General features: G+C 37.1%; 1 protein-coding gene across 5 annotated transcripts in view; it reads left to right on the top strand.

The window, feature by feature from the left end:
- Window positions 1-19441, top strand: part of SCN2A (sodium voltage-gated channel alpha subunit 2) — an 83626-nt gene that overhangs the window by 53735 nt on the left and 10450 nt on the right. For all 5 annotated transcript variants that reach the window (XM_087730550.1, XM_087730545.1, XM_087730551.1 and 2 more), the window contains exons 18-21: window positions 11561-11681; window positions 12052-12206; window positions 13188-13361; window positions 15512-15634. In XM_087730550.1, coding sequence (XP_087586676.1) covers window positions 11561-11681; window positions 12052-12206; window positions 13188-13361; window positions 15512-15634 — 573 coding nt within the window. The remainder of the gene's footprint in view (window positions 1-11560; window positions 11682-12051; window positions 12207-13187; window positions 13362-15511; window positions 15635-19441) is intronic.

Below are 19441 nucleotides of genomic sequence, written 5' to 3'. Positions count from 1 at the left end.
TATGACCACAATGACAATGGTGCATCTGTTTCTTCATTGTATAACAGGATGGTACGACTGCTGACTGTCTTCATTAGCCAAATCTTTCCTTTTCCCAATGGAAGGACCAAATTGGGTTATTCTACAAGGTGACAAAAATATTGATTTGAATTCCTATAGGGAAAATTTTAAAGTGGATTATCCCACATTTGAGACATGAGCTCCAGTCATTAAACTTACACTATAAAAGAAAGGCTTTCTCCTCTGGATACAATATTTAAAGGAAAACAGTGTCCTCACTGCATTCTTGGAGGCACTTAATCCTGTAATTGTGTGTGTTAATCATGCTTCAGGAACTGTAAACTGATCAGGTGATAAGACAAAGAAATGCACATTCAGTCAGGAATAAGCTAGTGGCAGGCAGTTTTGACTGGTCAAGCCTGAAACTCTTCTGAGCATATTCAGGATCAAAATTTCTTACTCTTGCAGAAGTTGAAGGTAAAAAATTGAAGGGAAATGTTTACAAATTTTGGGCACCTTCAAGAGAGACACAGCAGTTAAGCAAAGACATTGTGAGCATACTTCTTATTTAAGTGCCTAAATTTCAAACAGATGTTAACCACGAAAGTGCATTTTTTTATCTTAATCCTAGTTCCTAGCCTTCACTAGATAATTCTTATCCAACATGGTTTTTGATATAGAGAAGAGTGATGGCTTATTCGTCACATGACCAACACTCTTGTCCATGAAAATGATCCATAGTAAAAGAAGGCATTTTTGTAATTAAAAAGTGACTACAAATGTTTTTTTGTTCGAGGCTTCCTCTTTTTTGTCATGCCATAATGTGCCTCGCATTTCTACCCTCTTATTTTTTCCCATTTATACGATTCTGCTGTTGCTGAGTGTTGGTCTGTCAGTCACTTCATTGCTTATACCATGAATTAGAAGAGCTGAAGTTAGAAACTGCCACCAAACCACGTTCAATTAGCAGTACTCCAAATGAAAAGCAGCTTAGGCATCCGTGTACTCTGCACAAGATAGCCAGATGCTAATCAGTGTGTGTCTGTGTGCTTTTGTTTTTCTCTATGTATATACACATGCATACACGTATTCACTGTGGTATAGGGCAATAAGCTGAATTTCTACAAAGTAATTATAAATTATTAGAAAGTTTTAATTAGGTATATTAGTGTTTGTTGAATTCTTTATTATAACATACATTTTTCCAGTATTTTGATGGAAATATTAAATAGATTATGCCTTTCTAGAAACAATACATACAATATTGTACATGCTAGTAAGTGTGAATTTACAAGGAATTTTCTAGAAAATTGCCTAAAACCTAAACCAGAATTAATTATGAGAAAATTGTGTCCATAAGAATGCTAGTGGGGGAATACAATGTAATAAGGAAATTAGAGAACAAAACCTAAATAAAACTTTACCGTAGAAGTAGGACCATTAACAAATATGGGGCCATTGTCCTATACATAAAGGTTCGTGGACCTCAGCTGCATCACTGCTATCCAGCATAGAAGCTATAAAAATAATTTTTCCTTTTTAGGTCCTTAAGTACTACGGGGATGGTTTATATAGAAAATTTTGTAGTGCATGTATAGCTGTGTAATAATCAGAATTTTATGCTAAGTGTAACTTTTAGGCTAGTAATTACACCAAAATATACCAAGTTACAAGATATTTTTAAATGCCTTGAAAAATATGGGATCTCCTAATGCTGTTGCAGACACCTTAATAATGTATATTTTACTTTAAGCAGTATTCAGCGCAAAAAAAAGCAGAGGTGCTGTGTCCTGAACTTCATTTCCTACCATTCTTACTTCTCACAGGAGTAGAACCAAGCTGGATCAGTCAAGCGGGCAGCTCTGGTGCCTTTTAGCGAGGCAGAGCATCGTGTCACCAATTTTACACAGGTTACCTAAGCAAGTTATACATCTATATGTATATACTATATAATCACTTTTTAATGGATATTGACTGGCCTGCATGCTCTTCAGCTATGATCCTGTCCCATTCATTGCAATAAAGTATTTTATTCATTTCAATAAAGTACAAACATGCACAGCTGCTCTCTGCTGAGTCACGGGACTCGCATCACAGCATGGTCAGGCGAGATCGGCAGCCCCAATATTTCTGTGGTTCAGATGCTATACTTTCCATGATATTTAATAGTATTTTGCAGTGCATGCTATGTACCTTTCCCAATCTTGATGGTAAAGTTTTCAGGATTCTGTTTCTGAAGGGCTTTCTTTCCTTTCGAAGGAAGACAATATGTAACATGTAAGCTATGTTTCTCATCAGAAGCTTATATAAATCCATCTGTAAATTGTGTTGATAATGAAAGGCTGCTAGCTGTTTTGGAAAACTTTCATACTATTGTATTTTAGCTTATAATGGAGGTAACTTGCAAACTCATGATAGTCACATTTATTTTTCACATTTTTTTTCTTCTACATGCTTTTCTTAAGTACTTGTATAAGCATTTAGTTATTTTGGAGATTAATATGCGGTACTTGAAGAAACATTAAGCATGAAATTAATTTAATTTCCACAGTCAAAGCATGTGCCCATCATATGGTTAAAAAAGCTCATCCAAAACTGATATTTGGCTGGTCAAACATTCAGAGATCAGTTCTGCTCTTACTTACGCCCACACTTACAAGTGTAGAGGTGCAAAGAGAAAACTGATAGCAAGATCTGGCCCAATTCAGTCTTACCACAGCTCTTTAATTTATGCTCACAAATTGACTACCTCCCCAAACATCTAAAATTGTCTGCCCTGAGAAACTTAAACTTATTCTCATCTTATCAGTAACAAATAAAGTTCAGCAGTCTAGTAAATAAGCTACTGATTTTGGACAAAAAGGACCCCAGCTTCAGTATGATTTACATCTTACCTGTTAAACATTACCATAATATTTACAACACCATAGCTGTATGATGCTGCTTTCAGTTTGGTAAATCAGTGGAGTTAAAATAGACTTATTGCATAGCTTTTTGTCTCATATTTTGTAAGGAATCATTTATCTGATAAGTCATATTTTGATTTAAAAATATTCATTATCCAAAATCCTTTGACACTGAAGAATTTAGGCTTTCAATTGTTTCTGAATTGGTCACATCATATCGGCATATTGTGATTCATAGTGGGTGATAATAAGTTGTTAATATTAGAGTTAATTGGAGTTCACTTAATTAATCTTTACAAACAGCAGTCCCTTGCTCTGTTTCAGAAATATCCTTTCACTATTGCTTGTGTGAATTAAAGAGCCTTTTTAAGTAGCTTCCAGTGGGAGTGCTTTTCCAAATATTTCCACTGCTACTTACAATGCTTTTCCTTTCATCCAACATTCTTGCAAATATTTTCATTTATCAAATGTTCATAAATAAGTAGATCAAAGGAATTATGAATAGCAATAAAGTACAGAGTGGACTATAATTTAGGGATCCTGTTTTTTTGCAGTATTTGCAAACAATCATAGAATGATAGAATCCTAGAATTGTTTAGGTTGGAAACGATTTTTAAGATCATCACGTCCAACCGTTAACCTAGCACTGCCAGTCCACCACTAAACCATGTCCCTAAGCACCACATCTACACCTCTACACATCTTTTAAATATGTCCAGGGATGGGGACTCAACCATCTCCCTGAGCAGTCTGTTCCAGTGCCTGACTACCCTTTCAGTGAAGAAGTTTTTCCTAATATCCAACCTAAACCTCCCCTGGAGCACCTTGAGGCCATTTCCTCTCATCCTGTCACTTGTTATTTGGCAGAAGAGACCGACCCCCACCTCGCTACAACCTCCTTTCAGGTAATTGTAGAGAGTGATAAGGTCTCCCCTCAGCCTCCTCTTCTCCAAACTAAGCAACCCCAGCTCCCTCAGCTGCTCCTCATAAGACTTGTGCTCCAGACCCTTCACCATCTTCGTTGCCCTTCTTTGGACACGCTCCAGCACCTCAATGTCCTTCTTGTAGGGAGGGGCCCAAAACTGAACACAGGACTCGAGGTGCAGCCTCACCAGTGCCAAGTACAGGGGCACTATCACCTCCCTGGTCCTGCTGGCCACACTATTCCTGATACAAGCCAGGATGCTGTTGGCCTTCTTGGCCACCTGGGCACACTGCTGGCTCATATTCAGCCAGCTGTCGACCAACACCCCCAGGTCCTTTTCTGCCAGACAGCTTTCCAGCCACTCCTCCGCAAGCCTGCAGCGTTGCATGGGGTTGTTGTGACCCAGGTGCAGGACCTGGCACTTGGCCTTGTTGAACCTCATACAGTTGGCCTTGGCCCATCGATCCAGCCTGTCCAGATCCCTCTGTAGGGCCTTCCTACCCTCCAGCAGAGCAACACTCCCAGCCAACTTGATGTCATCTGCAAACTTACTAGAGAGCGCACTCGATCCCCTCATCCAGATCGTTGATAAAGATATTAAACAGAACTGGCCCCAGTACTGAGCCTTGGGGAACACCACTTGTGACCGGCTGCCAACTGGATTTAATTCCATTCACCACAACTCTTTGGGCCTGGCCATCCAGCCAGTTTTTTACCCAGCAAAGAATACACCCATCGAAGCCATGAGCAGCCAGCTTCTCCGAGAGAATGCTGTGGGAAATGGTGTCAAAGGCCTTACTAAAGTCTAGGTAGACAACCTCCACAGCCTTTCCCTCATCCACTAAGCAGGTCACCTTGTCATAGAAGGAGATCAGGTTAGGAAAGCAGGACCTGCCTTTCATAAACCCATGCTGACTGGGCCAGATCACCTGGTTGTCCTGTACATGCCGTGTGATGGCACTCCGGATGATCTGCTCCATAGCCTTCCCTGGTACCAAGGTCAGGCTGACAGGCCTGTAGTTTCCTGGATCCTCCTTCCAAACCTTCTTGTAGATGGGCGTCACATTTGCTAATTTCCAGTCTACTGGGACCTCCCTGGTTAGCCAGGACTGCTGATAGATGATGGAAAGTGGCTTGGTGAGCACCTCCACCACTCCCTTGGGTGGACCTCATCTGGCCCCATAGACTCGTGTGTGTCTAAGTGGTGTAGCAGGTCGCTAACCATTTCCCCTTGGATTATGGGGCCTTCATTCTGTTCTCAGTCCCTGTCTTCCAGCTCAGGGGGCTGAGTGCCCCAAGAACAACTGGTCTGACTATTAAACACCAAGGGAAAGAAGACATTAAGTACCTCAGCCTTTTCCACATCCTTTGTCATTATGTTTCCCCCCGCATCCACTAAAGGATGGAGATTCTCCTTAGCCCTCCTTTTGTTGCTAATGTCTTTTACCAAAGTAGCCAGATTAAGTTCTAGCTGGGCTTTGGCCCTTCTAATTTTCTCCCTGCTTAACCTAACAAGATCCTTGTAGTCTTCCTGAGTTGCCTGCCCCTTCTTCCAAAGGTCATAAACTCTCCTTTTTTTCCTGAGTTCCTGCCAAAGCTCTCTGTTCAGCCAGGCTGGTCGTCTTCCCTGCTGTCTTGTCTTTCAGCACATGGGGACAGCCTGCTCCTGCTCCTTTAAGATTCCCTTCTTGAAGAATATCCAGCCTTCCTGGACTCCTTTGCCCTTCAGGATTGCCTCCCAAGGGACTCTGTCAACCAAGCTCCTAAACAGGCCAAAGTCTGCCCTCTGAAAGTCCAAGGTAGCAGTTTTGTTGACCCCCCTCCTTACTTCTCCAAGAATTGAAAGCTCTATCATTTCATTATCACTATGCCCAAGATGGCCTCCAACCATGACATCACCCACTAGGCCTTCTCTGTCCACAAACAAGAGGTCCAGTGGGGTGCCTTCCCTAGTTGGCTCCCTCACCAGCTGTGGCAGGCAGTTATCTTCCACACCCTCCAGGAACCTCCTAGACTGTTTCCTCTCCACTGTATTGTATTCCCAGCAGGCATCTGGTAAGTTGAAGTCCCCCATGAGAACAAGGGCTAGTGATCATGAGACTTCTCCCAGCTGCTTATAGAATACTTCATCTGCCTCTTCGTCCTGGTTGGGTGGTCTATAACAGACTCCCACCATGATATCTGCCTTGTTGGCCTTCCCCCTGATTCTTACCCATAAACACTCAACCCTATCGTCATCATCATTAAGTTCTAGACAATCAAAACATTCCCTAACATACAGGGCTACCCCACCACCTCTCCTTCCTTGCCTATCCCTTCTGAAGAGTTTATAGCCATCCATTGCAGCACTCCAGATGTGCGAGTCATCCCACCATGTTTCCGTGATGGCAGCTATATCATAGCTTTCCTGCTGCACAATGACTTCCAGCTCCTCCTGTTTGCTGCCCATGCTGTGTGCATTGGTGTAGATGCACTTCAGTTGGGCTATTGATCCCACCACGTTTTTGGGGGTAGGAGCCCTAACTCCTCTGTGACCATTCTCAGGTGTTTCCGTGGTTTCTAACAAACACATCAATAACCAATCATCTTTGCTGCTGCATGGATCTCCATCTCCTGCCTCCACTGAGATGGCAGACCAAAGGACCTCGCCAGCACACCTGTTTCTTCCCTCATCCTTCCTGCAACTGGAAGGATAGAGAACACTACTTGGGCTCCTGATCCCTTAACCAGTTGTCCCAAGGCCCTGAAGTCTCTCTTGATTGCCCTTGGACTTCTTGTTGGAACTTCATTGCTGCCTACCTGAAAAATCAATAATGGATAACAATCTGAGGGCCATACCAGGGTAGGAAGTTTTTTCTTCACATCTTTAACCAGGGCCCCAGGGAGGCAGCAGACTTCCCTGAGAAGTAGTTTCAGTCTGCATATTGGGCCTTCTGTTCCCTTCAGAAGGGAGTCTCCTATGACAATGACCTATCTTTTTTTCTTTATGGAAGCAGTTTTGATGCAGGGCATAGGCCAACTTAACCTCGGCAACACCTCCAAGCTAGATGAACCATCGTCCTCGTTGTTGTTCAGTTCCACTTGCAGAGCCTCATACCTATTATGCAAGGGCACCTGGGAAGGTGGGGCAGTCACAGAGGAGACTGACCTGCTGCGCCAGGCAGGAACTTGTTGCCGTTGCCCCCTATCCCTTAAGTCACTGTGTTCAGGCAGGTGGAGAGACGATAGGGAATCCTCTGTATCATGCGTCGTGTCTGCCTGTTGGGCCTGTCTCAGGGAAGGTAGGGTGTGATTCCAGTAGTCAATCTCTCTCTTGCACTCCCTGATACTCCTCAACCTACTCACCTCATCATCACAGAATTGTTTTGCTTTGATTTACAATGATTTGGGTTTTTTTAACTGATAGAATTACTATGCCTGACTGTATAAGCACTAGAAACAGTGACATCCAGATTTCACTTAATTACCCCAGTGGAACCACAATGATATTTACCACTTGGACAATTTTATAGGCGATATAGCTGTACTGAAAAAGACTGGATAAGTTTGGATATAATATTGCCATTTATATCACAGAACATCTCATTCTCATACTGACAGCCACACAGCACTGAGAAAATAAAAACAATATAATTTCCATTACTTAATATTTTCACGGGTATTTGGGAAGAAAGGAAATTAAAAACAAAACCAAAAAGCTTGTTTCTCTTGGCGCCATCTTCCTGCTTATGTCTGTTCTGCTCTTTGCTCCTTCAGTCCCTTAAATTATGATTTCAACAGCTATTAGTGGCATCCTGGCTGATCATGAAATTTCAGGCTTTGTTAAAAATGTTAAACTAAGAGCTGTTCAGCTACTCTCAGATAATCATCTTGGAAATAAATAAAGAAATAAATGATAGAAGCTCAAAGTGGCCTGGCTGTAAGTGAAGCAGAATTGTATGAATCTATGAGATGTTGTCGAGGTTCAGAAAGTAATTATGTCAAAAACTTCCTGACCTAATCTTGGCTGCTGCTTTTTGCAATGCTGCTCTGATAGGCAAGCTGCTTTCCACTTTCAATTTCTATCTTGAAAGCTAAACTAAAATCTGTATCTCATACTGTACTGTATTGCTGACTAAAGCATGACTGGCAATGCTGTTAGTAGATGTGATCTAAGAGATATCTAAATCTCTATGATAATTAGTATATTGCTGCTTTAGAACCTTGTAAGTACTTTTGTCCCCTTATTGTCTTCTGTGAAAAGGAGATGGAGCATGCACATTCTGAGATTTTGAAAAGTAGATTTCTCTGAGAATAATTTCCTTAGCATACTATTCAGAAAAAATCTAGCATCGTAACTCTCGAAGTATGTCTAATACTTGACCCTGATAAATCTCTCATAATCTGGGTGACTGAATACTTTTGCAACCTAGAACCATGGTATAAAAAAGGCTTAAAAAAGACTTACTATTATATCAAACACAACATTTGGGTTTGAGGATTATCTTGTTTCCACAGATTCATTTTTTTTAAAAAAGCTGTATACATGTTAAATATATAACATTGCCTAAATCCAGTTTTTGTAATGCTTGTGAGCCGAGAAGAATTTATCAGGTATAAAGGTAAATTTGAGATAAGTTAAGGTAAAAAACTGGGACATAGACTACATAGCTAACATATCAGGGTCTGCAATTAGGGGTAGTCTAGCTACCCAGCTGGATTCCATATGTGTGAACACAGTAAGTGGTAGAAAAAGTCTTCTTGTGTATTAAAGCATATGGACAAAACATAATCAGCAATAACATGGTCCATTCCCAGGTGATTCTGTGTTGAACACATAGAAATCAGTACAACATCCCTGGGTCAGTTGCTTTATACCAGAACAGAAGTTTGCTGTGGAAATGTGTGATTGTTACTGAAAAGTTTTCCTAGCATACTGAACTTAATTGATTTGGTAAATTCTTAAGATGTTGTATCGTAAAACCTTCCTAGCTGTTTGTAATGTATAATTTTATAAATATTGTATAGAATGCCATACAATACCTGCAATATTAAAAATAACAAAGAAACAAAGAAAAAAATAAGTAATTATTTCTGTTGAAAATTTTTAATTTTTTCTTCCCCAAATGATACTGAATTATTACAGATTGAATTTATTGAATAATTTTTATAATATGCTTCTTCATATACTGATTGGGTTGGAGCTAAATTCAGGTATAATAGAACAGCATGCTAAGGAAATACTCTGTTACATCAACAGAAGAGTAACTGAATTCTCAGTGGGATAAGGCATTTAATTGCTGTGTTTCAAGTAGCTGCTGTTGATTTAATTTAGGATTTTTCTGTTTAGCTTAACTCCTGTGATTATTATTACAGCTCTTTAAAAGAAGCGTACCAGGTTTTCAGTGAGAAGAGACTTGTAAGATACAACTCACCATACATACCACACCACATAAATAAAGATGGCTTTCTGATGTTCCTGATAATTGACTGTTCTACTGTATCATTTTCTACCTTTTCTACCTGATCTTTTTGATCTCTCCTTATAGTGGATATCTCTAATCTTCCATCTTGAGTTAACTGTTAGTCTTATGCAATTTCAGTAATAGGAATTCATTACCCCTTCTTAAAATTAACATGTGCTGATTAAACTAACTGCGTAATATCTGAGTTACTGAACTCTTCATTTTCCTGTAAAAGAATGGACAGTAGGTCTTTCAAATTTATGGTTTAACCAGTTCATAATTTTTGTTTGCTCTGCTACTACTACAGCATTCTGCTAGAAATGCTGTCCAGATCGGAATGATGCAAGCAACATTTTAAGAAAACTCTACATAATACAAACAGATAGCCACTTCTCAGTTTAAAAATTATTTACTGTATTGTATTGATAAACGTTATTTTTTAATACTATACATAAATTTCTTTGGAATGTACCTTGCATTTATGGTATTTCTGGCCTTTCCTCAAACTGATGATTGACTTCCACTGGTGTTTAAATGCTGTGGTCCTTACTTGAGGACTACAGTATTCATCCCATACTTTCCAGTCTCTCCATTTTAGAGGCAGTATTCCACAATGACCAAACTGCCATGCATTATCTATAATTTGAATATGTTGCAATGGGAAATTTGTAAATAATGATCTGCAGAAAAGTGTCCATCCATGTCTTTGTACATTTGACCTAACTCATAGATTCTAAAGCTCATGCACAAACATGAGACATGAATATGTAAACGGGGATTTTCAAAGAAACATAAAGGAAATGGATGTGCAGAGATCAGTGAAATTACATGTGTAATATACCCTACAATAAATGTTTCTATTTGTTTGGTCTTCCTCTAAAATGTGGGCTATAGTGTACCGTGGTACACAGAAATCAAAGCTAAGCCTATGTCAAAATCACAACATGATATATTGTCAGTGTGATTCGATAAAATCAGAGTGGGGGAGAAAGGAAGTAATCTTTTTGTTTGAAGAACATACTTAATATTGTCTGCAATGTAAAATTCCATTAAAGTCTTATGGTACTTTCTGTATTCACATACTAACATTGTTTACATTTCCTTTACAAAAACTATATAGAATTTGGAGCTTCTCAAACATGTTTTAAAGGAATAATGCCTCTAACTTAAGTTTTAAATGTCAGCAAAGATATATCTTTAATGTTACCATGGACCATATCTCTGTCTAATATTAATTCCCTATAGACTGTATTCTAAATCTGCTTACATCATTCCCTTTATAAAATTAGCTACTTATCAATGCAGCCATTTTACTGATGTTATACTCCACATAGTGATAACATTAGAAGAGTCATAGAATGCCATGATCAAACTACTTTTACTTATTATAGTACTCATATTTGTCTGTTGCCAACATAATGTGATGGTGTGAAAGAATAATTTTGAAGATTTGGATTATGTTATCAATATGATTGATTGGTGCAGTATTGTTTTATGACAGTATTGTTCTAAAAGCATTTGTTTTCACTTTAGTCCTCCAAAAATAAAGATTTTTTTGGCTTTTATAGTAATTGGACATGTATGTGTACTGTACCAAAGTAATAAGTAGTTTCAAAATGCACAATAAATTCAGAAAATGCATTGGCAAGTGAGAATGCAAAATATCAGCTACTGCTCTTAAAGTAATGTGCTGCTCTTTTGGAAATAGAGAGACCTAAACTATCCTATACAACTCATAACATGTGTTTTCATGTCAATGATAATGAAAAGTTTATATTCAAACTTTTTAGATTTTACAGACTTTATAGAATAACATTTACTTGAGACATGAAAATACATCTGTGCAGCTTGCTGTTGGTTTGGTCATGACGTTGGAAAATTATTTGTATTAACACATACCATCTGAAGTGTAATCTAAAATGCAGCCACATGATTGGAATAATTAAACAGTACAAAGTGTGGAAGGCACCCATTCCTAACTTACTGAAATTTCATTTCAGAATTCTTATGTGTGGCTCAGAATAGTAGTCTAATAATTTCAGCAATTCCTTGTATGAAAATATCAAAATATTTTCAATAGGGAAAATGCACATGATGTAGTTTCTAATCTTGTGACCTCACCTGTAGTAGAGCAATTTGGCATTACAGATTGTAGATAAGAAATTATTTTAATGTCGGAGCACGGAATACATGCAAAATATTTTGGTATGCATTTCAAACATGAACTTCTATTTAAAATAAATAAAATTGAAAAAAAAAAAACCTATGTGGGGTTTCATTCACAGAAATTAAACGCATCCAGTTCATCAGAAGGCAGCACAGTTGATATCGGACTACCTCCTGAAGGGGAACAGCCAGAAGCAGAACCTGAAGAAGCTCTGGAGCCAGAGGCTTGTTTTACAGAAGGTAGGTGAAGGAAAATATATGCGAGGTGATTAGACCTAACTGTGTGGATTTGGGCTGGATTCTATTTTTATTCAAACCAAGAAGAAGCTTTGTGATTATAGTTGTGTTTTCTGTTTGTATTAGTAACACCTTCAGAGGTACTGCCATAGAGGTACTGTTCTCACACTCTCTCTCTCTCTCCTTGGAAGGTATTACAAGCATTACAGAGCTCTAACTTCAAGTATTGAAACAAAAATCCTCAAATAGGAGATACTTATTTACAAGCATCTATTGCAGTAGTACTGAAATAAGCCAAATTACTTCTGTTCATTGTGATTCCTAATAAATATTTACCTTATTCTGACATCTCAAAATTTATTATTGCACTTAGGCTGTGTGCGGAGATTCAAATGCTGTCAAGTCAGCGTAGAAGATGGGAAAGGGAAAATCTGGTGGAATCTTAGGAAAACCTGCTATAAGATTGTTGAACACAACTGGTTTGAGACCTTCATTGTCTTCATGATTCTTCTTAGCAGCGGTGCTCTGGTAAATTCAATGTGGAACTATTGTGTCTATTTTAAGCAAAAAGCATTTAGAATTACAGTTAATTATATAGCTGTAGGTAACATATCAGAATTTAATATCCAATTCATAAATGTTCTAATGTTGACATATGTCAACAAGTATTTGATGTGTATTGTAGGATATGTGAGAGTTTGCTCACAGGCTATGAGACAAATTGGCAAGTTCAAAATTTAGTGTTAATGGAAATAAGAAATTAGTTATATCAGATTGGTATTCACATGTCTTCATATTGATGATAATAGCTTTTTTTTGTCTTATACATATTTAAAATAAACCACAGCTGAGCTAGGAACTTATCAACAGCAACCTGAATTGTCAAATTGCGATGTAAGGTGCCAGCATGATTCCGTCAGGTATTTTACCAGATTGATGTTAAATCAGGTGCGCTGAGTAAGTACTGAAGTAATTAGTTCCTCATAGCAGGAGCAAAATATAGTGTACTTGCTACGCTTGGGTCAATGCAGAGTGATTCACTGTCAATGTAGACATTTTCTTTTGAAAAGAGTTACTAATCTCTGTTCAGGATTGCTTTGTGCGTTAGTGTGTATAGTTTGGTTTCAATTATTAGTTCCTCAAAAATTCTGTATCACAGAGTCATTATTAAATCCCTCATACAATTTTTAATAAAAGTTGTAGCTACCACAAAGGAAATCCTTATGTCAATAAGACATTGCTATCCATGGAAAAGAATGAAAATGAGATTTGGAGGATGGTATTACAGTAAGTTTTGTGGATCAGTGTTCAGCTCAGCTGACAGCTGAATATTGTGTTTGGACCCAGCTTTATGAAAAGACTACAGTATGGCATGAAAGCAAAAGCTGTGCTTGAGGGAAGGATATATGCCCTATCATCACATGTATCTTTCCAATTCAATTTCTTTTTTGGCTACTATATACCACACTGCAAGACATTTAATTATATCTTCAAAAATCTTTTTCACAGGCATTTGAAGATATATACATAGAGCAACGTAAAACTATCAAGACCATGCTGGAATATGCTGACAAAGTTTTTACTTATATCTTCATTCTGGAAATGCTTTTAAAATGGGTGGCTTATGGCTTTCAAACCTATTTCACTAATGCGTGGTGCTGGCTGGACTTCCTGATTGTTGATGTATGTATTCTTTTTCATGTCTTGTATGACAGGCTCTAAAAATCAGAATATTATGTTTTCAGAATAAGCTTTCTGTTCTATTCAACGGAAACTCTATTTTAAAACTGTTGTTGTGGTATGGTTGTTAATTCTGTTCAGAAAAGAAAAAAAATTTAGATATACTTATTCCTCTAGAGATGTTTTGTTGATATTCTCTAGTTTTATGAAGTTGTAATGCTTTATTGAAATGATGTTTTTACTTTTTTTTCTTTGCGGTGTGGAAAGGATGCTGTTCATCCTCTTCAGTTTTTCCTGTATATGGAATTTAAATATTTCAAAGCAATTTTTTTAAAGGTTTCTAACATTCTAATCAGTTACTCTAAGTGTCATGTCACTTGCTCTGTGTAATATGGAAGGAAAATACTGCTAGGAACTCTCAGTTCCATTGTACTATTCAGTACTCTTGCACTTTTCACTGCATCACATGGGGAACCTTAAAGAGACACTTGGAGAACTGCAGATGAGCTCCCTTAGAATGGGTTCTCAAATGATTTTCAAAAGGCTGCACCACCAAGGAGTAGACACACATTGTCTGAAGGAGACCTAGTGAGAAGTGCATTATAATTTCAAGTCTACATCCTCAACAATGTATGCACAGTACTGGGCAGCATAAATGGAAATCTACAGATCTTTAACCATATAGCAGACATTCATTTCCCTTCCATCCCCAATAGCCTGACTACATCTGTCTGTGCTAATAGGGCATCTCTCAGTTCCACATATGTAATTCCCATGGAATGCAAGGTAAGAATGTGTCGAGTCACTTGTTCACTCATTCCAAAAAGCAGTAGAATTCTGTAGAAATCACTGTGTATCTCCCTAAAACTACAATGACATGATATACCATGAAGTCTTTACTATACAGAACCTGGAAAACATTATAACTTTTAAATCTATACCAGCATTGCAGATCCTGTGATAGAACATGACTATATGAACACTTAGTATTCTGTGGTTGAGTCTGTACCCTTGTAAAACATTTATTGGCTCAATCATCAGATGTGTAAATTACCATGACCAGTAGAGCTTTACAGAGACCCTGTGGACAATACATTACACTGTCATTATATGTGTATTGTATTTATCAACAAATATTTAATTCTTATTCGATAATCTGTAGTTTAGTTACTTCTGTGAACTTTATAAATAACTTTATTAGTTTTTCATGGCAATCTTACTCTGGTGCAATTTTTTTCATGGAAAAAATTAATCTCTGAAGCATTTTTTTTTACTCTTTACTCGGAGGATTGAGATAATGAAGCAAAAAGATTAATTTGGGAATGACAGAATTAAGAGAGAACAGGAAGGATGGAAGGGAAGGGCTTTAAATGGAAGGAAACAGAAGATGGTTTGGGTTTTTTTCTTTACTAGAGCCACTCCTTCCCAATGGTTTACTATGAATACATTTCTAAGGATTATTGATGAAAGATAATTGTATTATTTATTTTACAGCTATTCTAGTTTATTTACTCATCTGCCTGCAGACCAGACCAGCGTTATGCAAGCCAGAATTGATGAAGTGGTTAAAGGAGTCACAGGGAATGTAATGAAGTGTGGATATGCCTAACAATGAAGCTTCTACCATTGTCTAACAAACAGTTGGTTATCAGTCTTGATTAGTCTGGTTAAATCTGAACAGCACTGGTAGCTATGGCTGTTGAATAAGATTTTCTGGACACTAGAAAGTTACATTTGACCAAAGGCCAGGTCTGGATGTGGTTTTTGAAAGCTTTTACATTCTCATCAAGTTCTGAAGATGTCATGGGAAGTCCTAAATTGACCATTCCAATTCACCCAACTTTTGGGAGTTTTCTTTTTGCATGTGACTTCATTTTTCTTTAAATACCACCAAATGTTGACTGGTTTATGTGAATTTAGAAGGCATTTTTATACCATTCTACCAACATGATTTCATCAACAGGTACCTAGAATATACTTTTATTCTACTTTGTCTGACTTGAAAGATCTTTCTGCATTATAGAGGGATTCCTGGAGAAAGAGGTCCAGCCTTGAATCTTCTTGAGAAGTTCAGGGCACACATCATTCCCACCATATGTATTGAAAGCATATACAGGATGAATGAGCAATATTGCCTTTCTGTTTTTGTGTAGGTCTCTTTGGTTAGCTTAACAGCTAATGCCTTGGGCTACTCAGAACTTGGTGCGATTAAATCCCTTAGGACACTAAGAGCTTTGAGACCTCTAAGAGCCTTGTCGCGATTTGAAGGGATGAGGGTAAGACAAAATGAAAGAATCTGAAATAATGCATGCATACATAGAAAAAATGCATGCAGAATAATCAACGACAAATCCATGCAGAAATGCTACACTATCATCCTATATATTTTACATTTATCATTAACATATAAGCAAAAGGCTTCATCTGCTTATATGAATTCATGTGTTATTGCACACATTGTTGCACTTATTTAGGCTCCTTGGCCTTTCACCCTATTTCATATTTTCCTGGAGGGCCCAAGGATTTATCAACTGCATGGATCTATGCAATGCCACTACAAAACTGAATTTATCCCATACAAATACAACCTACTATAGTCAGAATAGTTTTAAAAAAACAATACTTCCTTATAAAAGTATGTGCGCATATACACACGTATATAATCACATGTGTATTTCACACAAGTACAGAATATCATGCGCAGTCTATCAAATATCTTTTAACCTACTATTCTGTAAACATTAATTGGGAATTTCTGTTACAGTTCAAAAGTTTTGTAATGAATTCCTATGTTAATAAGTAAATTGGCAGCATTAAAATACCTTCTCTCTTTCAGATTAGGACTATTGCATTCTATTTAAGACAACTTTTCTAGTATATTAAAGATGGAACTGGCTTTATGATTTCTGGCCTGAATTGGTTGCTTACTGCTTTCCATATTGATTGTAAAATGTTGATTATAATCTATAGAGCACTAAGCAGCCTGAAAACATATCAGAAGACTTTTGCTGACAGAGTTGGATATATTTGAGAAGTTACTGTCCCCAGCTGTTTGTTATCACCATATCAGTTACCACAGCTGAGACCCTCAGCTGCTCAACTGGGCTCTCTCAGTCTATCCCAGTGCAAAGTCAGATTGATTAGTTTAGATCACTTCTTTAGTGCACTGAAATGGACAAAGACCTTATGTATTCTGCTATTCTACATTAAAGCTCTAGAAATGTTTCTCTTAGTTGTAGTCAACAACTGGAGATGGTAGATATTTGTAGCTCCAGCCACAAGATGTCTGACTTACGCTAGTAAGTACATTAGTAAGTACATTAGTATCTCACTAAAAAACGCATTAGCTGTTGGGGTTTTTTTATGAGAATGATTAGCAAAAAACTGAATACAAAATATTACAAATTTTATATGCACAGAAGTTGCTTAAATGACAACTTAATGTGGCAAGGAAAAAACAATCACTTTGTCATGAAGGTTTATGTGTAATTGTCAATCCCATAACTTCCATGCTGGTGTAAACTTTACCTACTTTGATCCTGATCTGCTTTGTAAAATATCCAGATAAGGAGGAGATTTATGACTTTAGCAAAAGATATAACAAAAAGTAGTGGATGAAGTTAGATAACTTCAGATTAGAAATGTGACCTATATTTTTATTAGTTAGGCAATTAACCACTGAAATTTTCCTATGGATATAATGAATTTTGCCTTATTTAAAGTAATTAATTTCAGGCTTAATATCTTTAAAGATACAGTAGCTCAAGTTGGTGAAGAAATTAGTATGAGAAGATTTTAAGGTCTGATACTTGGAAATTCAAGATGTCTGTTCATAACATAGTAATTTCACTGGTGTTTAACATCTGTGAACTGAAAGGATGACAATATAGTGTGGTGCATATATTTGCATAGCCATTTAAAATTACTTCCAGTGAGCATTATACTTCCTATATACAAGCAAGAAATTCCATTCTACACATCTAAAATTTTTAACTACCATACTATTCTCTAGGATCAGGACTTGTGCGTGCCCAAATTAATAATTAATAGAAAACATTGCCCCTATGGAAAACATGATGTTTCCCTTGCATCTTCCCTACTATCGCTAGGGGAAATACACTTTAATTTGCACTTGGGACTTCATGGAAGTAGCCTGTGGGAGTATAATTAATCTGTCTGTGCTCTGTCCCAAGCAGTATCACTCACTGCTGTATGGTGCTAGGCCCATCCTACCTTTTTTTTAACCAGTAAACAACGCTTTTAATGTCTTTCTAGTGCTTTCCCTATTTTCACTTGCTGTCAGGCCTTGCCCTCTTTTCTCACACGCCTACTACCAATGGAAGCTAGGAGGTGTCTGGATCAGTGTTTCCAGTGATGCTCAACAGCATGTTTTGAGTGTCTTCAAATGATTCATATTACAAGCTGGTCCTCCTATAGCTTCAGGACTCAGACTAAAACCAGAGAAAGTAGGTCAGCTGTAGAAATGCAGCAATTAAAGAAAGAAGAACATGACTGGACCTGCATCTGTAGCAGAAAGGGGAACAGAATTCTCGGGTGTAATGAGACTGAAAGCTCGAGGACAAATGTTTTCACCTCATTAACTATCCCTTTATATCTCAATAATTATTCCTGATGGATGATATCATTACATTTAAGAAATCTACTTATATTTTTAAGTAGAAGAATTGAGATAACTTTAAATAAAAATACTGTAAAAATAAGAACTAATATATATTTGGAAAATATTCCTGAATTGGGAAAAAATGATGCGGCATTTATTATTCCAGTCAAACTTCCCACTAAAATCAGTGAGTTCGTGGATTTCCAATTTAAACTAATTCAGCATTATTATTAAACTATTAATTTTTTTAGGTCAAACTACTCCTCATGGCCTTCCACAGTCATGTCATTGTCAAAGCTGAGAGTACAGGTCTGTCAAAATAAAATGGCACTGTTGAAATAGTCAGAAGAGATGTATCCATTAGTCAGGGAATCCTCTCTTCCTGGCTGATGAGTGATAAAATGCTATATTATTTTTGCTTATTGATTTATAGCAGGTATTGCTAAGGAGATTTTTAGTATGAGTAATAAACTATTTTGATTGTTTTTTAATTTCCCCATTAGTAATAAACATTTGTTACAACATCTGATTTAAAATATGTGGCAAAAAAAAGCATGGAAGATTTGGACTTCATCCACCATTCTGTGCTTTTATAAAGTCCCAGAGTAATTTACATTGAAAGGAACCTCATTTGGTCCATCTCCTAAATTTAACATAACAACAATTTTGTTGAAGTCCTATAGGATCTTGAATATTGTCCAAAGTATGTATCACCCCAAAGAGGTATTGTTTTGGCAGGAATGGAGCCCTGAAAGTACAACAAGTATTGTTCCTTTCCTTCAGCCCAAGTCTACTATTTGGTATACATGGTGGTGGTTCATCACCTACTCTAACATTCAAAGGTTTTATTTTCTATTCTGTAAAATGGCAAGGAATGAAAGCTGACCTACCTAGATGACTAATTTTACAAGTAATTGATTCTATGGAACCTATTAATTGTATATGTAAATGTAATGCTAAAATATTTTACAGGCTTAAGCTATGTATTTGTATTTCAAATAGAAACAAATAGCATAGTGTGCTAGAGGATCTGTTGTAGTACCTACATTATGTAAACTAAATGAATTATAAATAATATCATGTATGTAACACCTAATGTCCTTCATTTTAAAAACAAAATCTTCATTAGGTTCTAAGGATCCGATTCAGTTGTTTTGGCAAAATTGGCAGCGGTGCTCCATAGTTACTAAATTTTATATTGTTAGACTTACTTACAAACAGATTTAAAATAGGAGATAACTAATTTAGCAGTTCATCAATTCAATCATTAAATAAATCATTCTCATTCATAACGGACCTACTTTCTCCCTAATTTTATTTTCTTTACTATTTTATTTTTATTCTGGCATGTTTTTAATCATCGTTCATCATCATAAATGAACTCATTTTCATATTTTTCTTTCCTGAAGCCTGATTTTCCCCAAAATTAATTTGGGAATTAAATCAAGTCTTTTCCTTCTTC

The sequence above is a fragment of the Nipponia nippon genome, unplaced genomic scaffold (assembly GCF_047370975.1).
Source record: "Nipponia nippon isolate SJK-2023a ecotype South Korea unplaced genomic scaffold, ASM4737097v1 scaffold_5, whole genome shotgun sequence".
Lineage (NCBI taxonomy): Eukaryota > Metazoa > Chordata > Aves > Pelecaniformes > Threskiornithidae > Nipponia > Nipponia nippon.
This window is presented reverse-complemented; position numbering and strand designations above follow the sequence as displayed.